This window comes from Vitis riparia, chromosome 16 (genome assembly GCF_004353265.1).
Source record: "Vitis riparia cultivar Riparia Gloire de Montpellier isolate 1030 chromosome 16, EGFV_Vit.rip_1.0, whole genome shotgun sequence".
NCBI lineage: Eukaryota > Viridiplantae > Streptophyta > Magnoliopsida > Vitales > Vitaceae > Vitis > Vitis riparia.
This window is the reverse complement of record NC_048446.1, coordinates 12,049,852-12,057,869: the sequence shown is the minus strand read 5'-3', so window position 1 is coordinate 12,057,869 and position 8,018 is coordinate 12,049,852. Positions and strand designations below refer to the sequence as shown.

The following is an 8,018-nucleotide window of genomic DNA, read 5'->3' as shown; positions in this document are numbered from 1 at the left end:
AGAAAGGCCACCTACCTCTACCTGATCTCCAGTGGAACTTGATACCCTTATCAACATGCATGCCAGTCAAATGTAATTTTGCCCACATTTCACATCCCAATCTTCTCTTCAGTTTTGCAACTAGTATGACACTCATATCATCAGCAGTGAGAAAATTTGTTCCCCAACTCCAAAATCAAGTGGCCATCATCCGTAGATTCTCGAAGGACCCTCATTCAACCTAAAATGCTCACTATTCTTGTTAGTGATCAAATTCCTAGTCCCAACTCTGGTACTCAGCATGAAAACAAAGGTATCGCTCCAAATTAAGTTGAGAGTTTCTTACCATCTCATGCTGGTCCAATGCAATACTTCTCCAATATGCCAACCAAATGGTGATAGATACCAGGAATATGTAAACTTTTCAAAGACTGCCTAACCATAGCTTTTGTATCCTCACCGAGAGACACCAGAAGCAGAGGAATACAGGGAAGAATGAAAACAGGGGCAGAGCATAAACGAACAAACAAACCAAACATCAACGAATCTTAGCCCTATTTCATGGACTGTCAATGAGCTAGACTTGGGTGGAATCAAAAGAAAGTTGGGGCATGATCTTTAATAATCAGATTTAGTGATGAATCCATATTCAAGTTATTCATAAAAAGTGAAATGCACAAGTTGTTCATAAACAAAGCCAAATAAGCCAGAGTGGAACCAGACATAAAATACATAAAATAAAATAAAAAAAATGGTCTCAGATTCCACAAGCATGCACAGTAGCTAATGTCCACAATCAAGCATCAAAATGAACCCAAAATCAGCAGGAGGTAGGGTTGAAAAGTGTGAAATGGGAAAATATGAAGCATATTGTAATCATACCTGGACAAAACTATCGAGCTCCTAATTTGCTTCCCTTCTCTTGCTGCTCTCTTTTTCTTCTCAAAAACAACCTGCTTACTCTCTCTAAAATGGTTGTCTCACAACCTGCTCACTCTCTCTGTTAGACAGCTTTTCCTCAACTCTCTCAAGACCCAGCGTATCACTTCCCTATAAAATCCTCTTCCCCCTTCTTTTTCCTTTTCTCAAGACACCCCCGAAAGGAAAGTGTATCCCCTCTGATACGTGTCATCCCTGCATAGGACATTTTCTACTGCCCTCTAACAACCCCCTAACTCTTCCTGCTACCAAGACACTCCACTACTTTCTCTAAAACAGCCAGCAGAAACACCAAAATCTCACTGCCACAGTGTCTTACCCTCACAGCCTACCACCAGAATATCCTCTTTTGCCACCTGTTTATTACAGCTCACCTTCCAAAAGGTGAAAACAGAACGAAAGGTGACCAGAAAGAATAAGTCTCCTCTAGAACCAAAATGAGGGGTCTACACGGTCATTACTTATTCTAATAGAAAGAGCTCAAAAGAAAATATTAATATAAATAATATTTTTAATAAGAATTGAAGTCTTTTATAATTTTAAATTTAAAAAAATCATAGTAGAGAATTATCGTTTTATGAAAAATATTTTTAGATAAAAGATTTTATCATAAAGAGTAAATCGAAAGGACTTGATTCTTAATGGCTTTTTGAGTAAATTCTCACAAAGAGTAATCCAAGCTATGGAGGACCTACAAAAAGATGGGAAAGGATAAAAAAAACTAAAACAAAACAACATGAGATCATTGGGCTAAAGTGTTTAAGGAATTTTGTTATGTACCTCGAAAGATAAGAATTTTTAACAAATAAAAAAAAAAATCATTGGGATGTTAATCTCATGATGTTGGAGCTCAGTACTATTTTCTAATAAGTGAAGAAAATATTTAATATTATTTATAGAGTATAATTAGAATATAATTATTCTCTCTTATTTTATATTTTTCAATCATATTTTAGTTATCCTATAGTTGGATTATGTTAAAATAAATAAAAGAACAAGAGTTTTTTTAATTGCTTAGAAAAAGCCTTTTATTGAGAAAAGAAGTTAGACTTAATATTCCATAAAATCAACCACTAAGAAGAAAACGAAGTTAACTTGATACACTACAAGGAAAATGTCAAAAGATGACGCTTTTTAAGTGTCAAGATAGATATAAGATGACGCTTTTTAAAAGCGTCATATATTAGACTGTCATCTTTTTAAATCGCATACGTTGACACTTTTTAGAAGCGTCATCTTCTTTGCACGTCAACCATGACGCTCATAGTAAGTGTCATTATTTGAAACATTGACGCTTTATAAGTGTCATCATATGTTAATAATTTCATTCATATCAATATTGACACTCAATGAAGCGTCATTATATAGGTAGAAGCAACATTGACACTCAATATAAGTGTCATCTTATAACTTTTTATTTGTAGGAGCAACGTTGACACTTAATAAAGCGTCATTGTATAAGTAGAAGCAACATTGACACTCAATGTAAGTGTCATCTTATAGCTTTTTTATTTGTAGGAGCAACATTGACACTCATAATAAGTGTCATCGTATAGCATTTTATACCTTGACACTTAAAAAAAATGCCATGTTTTTTTAACATCAACCTTGACGCTTTTGAGAAGTGTCATCTTCTGTTTATTCAAGTAAAGCATGACGCTTTAAAAAAGCGTCATCTTATCTCATATAAAATTTTAATAGCCCAGAAATTAAAATGTCCTAATTATGCCCTGTTTTATAATTTTCTATCAACAATTAAATTAATAATGAAAACTTAATTTAAGAATCTCCATTGACAAAAAGTATCAAATATGGTCTTCCTTTTTCACTATTACAATTTATCCATAAACATCATACATAATCAACAACTAAAACCAACAATTTTACAACTTCTTCTTCAACTTTGAATTGTTCATAACCTTCACTACATCTAGTTTTACATCATTTTTCTTCCAAGTGCAAAAGGATGGTTGTAACTCACTTTCTAGATGCTCAATCTACAAAATAATTGAGAGGGTTACATATTTATTAGTATTAACAAATAGTTAAGAAGCAACTTTGTAAATGAAATGTGTATATGCCAATTTTTAAATTTCCAAAATATCTTTCTTCCATTGCAATAAATTTCAAAATATCAAAAGAACTCAACAAACTCCAATAATTTTATTACACCAAATTTCTAAATATTTTAGAACTCTTATTCTATTTTTTTTTAAAAACAGAAAAAAAAAAAAAAAGTTTTTATCTCATTGACTATTTTGGTATGATTTTTATCTTATTTATGAAACTTCAACCATTAACATCTTCTCATTCTTCTTATAGGTTGTACAAGACATTAGATGTTTTGCATGAGAAGGAACTAAGGAATGAAAAAAAAAAAAAAAAACTAGAAGTCCGAAAAATTATAAAATTGTAAATTAACATATTTATGTAAAATTATAAAATTGTGTTAAAATATCTATGTTCTTCTTATTGTATTAGTATATCAACATTTAATAATATGAGGATATCTATTATCTAAATATGGAACTTGCATGAAATGATCTCTAAACATGGAATTGATTCATAAAACTTACAATAACCACAACATGTTACCTCAAAATTCCATAGGCTTATTTTGTACAACCTGAAGAATATATAATAAACAATTTAACAACCAATTAGTAAGAGGTGCTATTTCCTTCCATAGGCTTATTTGTGAGAAGTCTTAAACTAACTTCCTATTTTTTATGTAAAAGAAAATGGAAGTACAAGATATTATAGACTTTAAGCCCATTAGTATAGTAGGAGACCTTTATAAATTTAGATTAAAGAAGTTTATAAAGCTAGTAATCTTAAAGACCAAAAATGCTTTTGTAGAGAATAGACAAATTCCTAATTCATGCACATGTAATGAAACTAAAGGCTCTATGAAAATGAGCTTGGACATGCAGGAATTTTTGTAGCTATGCTATTGTAGGATTTCTCCAAATCTAACTGATAATAATTTGTAGAGGAAATATACAAAAGTTGTTACACCTACCATGTCTACTTGGCTTCACCTCTCAATATGCCAACTATACATCAATCATAATAGAGCAACCCCCAAAATGATTCATATTGAAAACACTACCAACTAGGAGTACAAAGATATACATTAACAAATTATCATTGTGAATAAATCCATTATAAAATTAACATTAACAAAATATTGACTACATCTTCAAAAGAATATGAAGTTGTATTAGACTATAAGTTATAAGAGGTACCTTCAAACATGAGTAATGATTAACTGAGTCACTAACATAACCCAATCTGATCTAACTTCATTAATTTCCATTTCACTATATGATTTCTTCCCGCAAAACTAAATTGGAGTGACATATACAATTCACTAAGTTCAATTAACCAAAAAAAAAAAATGCTATAGTAAAATGACCAACCATATGAATTGAATTGAGTGCAAACCTTTGATGTTAGTTGGTTTGGATTAGCAATGATTTCCTTCATATATCTCATCACGTAATACCCACATTCCACACTACCTGGTTGTCTTGGGCACTATGGGAAAAGTATCAACAATTGCAATAAACACTAGAATGATGTTCTTACTTCTTTAGCATCTTATTGATGATCATATTAATAACCATCCATTTTCTAATTTTGTCATAAATTAAGTGGTGAAGCAATATATTTTAATCTAAACAAATAAGTACTTACAACCACTTTCACCCAAGTTGGCTCCCTCTTTGATGTTTTCTGTTTTTCCGGTGGGTTGATTCTCATTGCCCTACAAAAAGAATTAAAAAGATGTTATTTAGACACTATCAATTGTATTAAAATAGGAGAAAATATATACTTACATGTTAACTATGTCCTTAAGATCATCACATGGTTGACAGGCCATTGGATCAAGGTAATATGCAATCATTTTCTTCATCTCCAATGCCACTAACACCTAATGGAAACTAAAGAAAAGAAATGAAAATTGTAATATAGTATCCACAAATTCAAACATCACAAACTAACTTACAAACACCATATTGATATTTAGGATAAAAGGTTACTCTGGGTTGTATGGAATAAGCATATATTCAGCATGCTTTGTATTCTTTAGTCGATCTGCAATAACCCTTGACTTGTTTTCCTTGCTTCCCTCTCCTATTCCAGCTTTTGAGACCAATGCTGGATTGACAAAAACATATCGTTCGGCCTACTTTGCATCAATCAACTTTCTATGCAAATGCCTGATTATAACCCACATGACAAGTTATCAACAATCATTATAGGTCATTAGAAAATAACCTTCTATCTCATAATCTTGTGAAAAGTCACTCAAAAATTATAAAATCCCTTACCAGATGTAGTATAAAATACAATTGGATGACACTTCTTTTGATGATATTATCATTTCCATATCTTCTTTCATCATGAAGGTCTTGAAATTCTCACCAAAAACATCATCTGGGAAGTTTATAGGGTGTGTTCTTGATGTACTCAGCATGAGGCCAACCAATGTCTCAAAATTTTTCATATCTTGTGGTTTTTCACCCTTGGATTTGACTTCAACTTCATTTACTTTTTGTTTCTTTGCTTTCTTAGATGCCTGTACAATTAAGAACCATGGTACAAATCAAATTAACTAGTTTATATATATATATATATATATATATATATGAAGTCACTATAAAGTTTGGTAATTAAATTTACTTACTAAGATGGGAGTACGGATGATGACCAAATTAGTTGGCCACAAAACTTGGTAACCAATTGCAGCCCCAACAGTAGTAGTTTGTCCAGGAATAGGAATGGGAAGGGGTGCACTTGAATCATAAGGAGCATCAACAACTACTAAATAGTTGGGACCACATTCAAGTATAATTGTTCCACCTGCCACTATATTTTCCTTGGTGCCTATGGCCAGCTCACATTTTCTAACCTACAAAACTCAAGTCACAATAATCACTTCAATATTAGTGGGTTTATACAAAACTAACATAAATGCATTATCATCATCAATCACCTTATAGCTCCTATTACAATGATAAATGCAATTTCATTTACATTCAATTGCAACAAACTTGCATGATAACATTTCAGTCCATTGCATATAACTCAACCCATAATTTAGACATATTCTATTATATGTTGCCACATCAAAGAAGACCATATATGTTGCCACCAACATTTGAAGTCAATTCAAACAACAAAATTAAATTAAATTATTTCTCGTATTAGAGGAAACTTTGTCATCAAATTAGCTTAACTGAATAAATACCTTCTTCTGTGGTTCTATTCCTTCTGGTAGGGTCACATCTTCAACTTTACGGATTGGCTTATCCACTGCTTCTGGTAGGAGAAGTTGTTTTTGCTTCATGTTTGAACTGTTAACATCAGATTGGGGAGTAACAGCTCCTACTTGAGACAGTTTTGCTAGCACTTCTGCCTAAAATATTCTTTGTTCTTCTTTAGATGCTGCTATGAAATCCCTGACAGCACGATCTGCAGCACTATTGAAATATTGGCGAGGTGTGTAGTGCTTCCCTTTGGCCCTAACTTGACCACTATACTTAGGAGTACCCAATGCTTCCACAAGTATATCATTACTTCCACTAACACTTCTACCATTCTCTTGAGACTCATTCAATAGCTTGTCCTTAAAAAATATTAATTATAAAGTTAAATTGCAAATTTGTTATTGTAAATAACTTATTATAAATATATGTAATTAAAATTGAAAAATATTCACTTACTATTTTCTCAATTACTGGTATGGCCACTTCATCAAAGGTGCCATCCTTTTTTTCCCGTGCTTTCTTCCACAATATGCTTCGATCAATAGTTTCAGTTGATCCACTTACAACCATCTTTTAAAATAGGACAATGTATAATATAATTACCATATAACCCTATTATGTATTATGCATAAAATAAATAAAAAACAATTAATAGGCTTACACTTACCATCTCTTCCTCAAGACCGGCATATCCTTTCCTACTTAGATGGTGATTATAAATGTTTCTCTTTCTTCTTTCTTTTTGAATTTCTCGATATTCCTATAAATTAAAATTTTATAATTAATGAATGTGAATAAGATTGTCAGAGAGATCAAGATGTGAAAGTAAAACCATCTTCCCAACTATATCGAATTGAGCCCTGCAGTTGATTGCCAGAGAGATCAAGATGTGAAAGTAAAACCATCTTCCCAACTGTAAGTGGAATTGAGCCCTGCAGTTGATTGCCAGAGAGATCAAGATGTGAAAGTAAAACCATCTTCTGGCTAAGAAAGCATAAGAAAACTAAGAAGGTGTTGAAAGGACTGTCCTGCCATGGTCTGCAAGTAATAGAAGAGAGGCTTTGCAACTGCTGGCTTTTTCTTATGAATTCCGAGGAGACCAAGCACTCACATATATATAGTATCTGTTTTTGCCTGGAAAGTTTGACTCTACCATATGAACGCAATACCTAGATTCCTTCCACTTTAAAAAATAAGCATAATTTTAATATTTTAAGAATCATGATTAAATAAAAATGGTCTCCTGCATGACATTTTCGGATTCTACTTTTTTCTTAATGTGGGTAAATCATATAGAAAAGTGTGGTGGCGTCTTCCTAGCGAAACCTCCATTGCTGTGTCGCCGAAGCTCTAATATGCGGTTTGGTTATGTACAGTACGAGCAGTTAGGGTTTCTGTATCGAGCGTGAAGCTCGGTACCGAAAAGCTTAGAGCCGCCACACAGGAGGGAAAGGGGAAAAAAAAAAAAGGACGAAAGAGATTATTATTATTAATGTAAGTAATAATAATATGTTTAATAACATATTATATAATAAATGAAGTGATTTTGAAAATAAATAATTATGAGCGTTACCTAATTTTTACCCTTAAAAAAGGGGGCAAAGTGGCTCCAAATTTAAGAGAGATTGATGAAGGCAAAGCTCCCTGCATGTATTCTTTTTAGGGCATTGTTTGGGTAGTTGGTTTATTTATTGAAGAGTCAAATTCATAATTTTTATTTTATTTATTTATTTATTTATGGTTAAGAAGTTGTAGCTTTTATTTATTGAAGAGTCAAATTCATAATTTTTACATAACAGTTTTTGTATTAGAAAAGTATATAAC

General features: G+C 32.1%; 2 protein-coding genes across 3 annotated transcripts; both read right to left on the bottom strand.

The window, feature by feature from the left end:
* Window positions 1–4,085: 4,085 nt before the first annotated feature.
* Window positions 4,086–4,849, bottom strand: LOC117934045. 2 transcript variants are annotated; one of them, XM_034855636.1, is made up of 4 exons: window positions 4,761–4,849; window positions 4,618–4,687; window positions 4,366–4,458; window positions 4,086–4,264 (listed from the first exon to the last, which is right to left on the bottom strand). In XM_034855636.1, the coding sequence occupies exons 1-4, from the start codon at window positions 4,835–4,837 to the stop codon at window positions 4,169–4,171; spliced, it is 336 nt and encodes a 111-aa protein (XP_034711527.1). In that variant the 5' UTR covers window positions 4,838–4,849; the 3' UTR covers window positions 4,086–4,168. The 2 variants fall into 2 exon arrangements, 1 of the variants encoding a protein (XP_034711527.1); XR_004654414.1 differs by lacking the exon at window positions 4,618–4,687 and having other exon boundaries at window positions 4,091–4,264.
* A 213-nt stretch (window positions 4,850–5,062) lies between these two features.
* Window positions 5,063–6,289, bottom strand: LOC117934044. The gene is made up of 4 exons (XM_034855635.1): window positions 6,176–6,289; window positions 5,612–5,836; window positions 5,256–5,503; window positions 5,063–5,144 (listed from the first exon to the last, which is right to left on the bottom strand). The coding sequence occupies exons 1-4, from the start codon at window positions 6,272–6,274 to the stop codon at window positions 5,111–5,113; spliced, it is 606 nt and encodes a 201-aa protein (XP_034711526.1). The 5' UTR covers window positions 6,275–6,289; the 3' UTR covers window positions 5,063–5,110.
* Window positions 6,290–8,018: the final 1,729 nt, after the last annotated feature.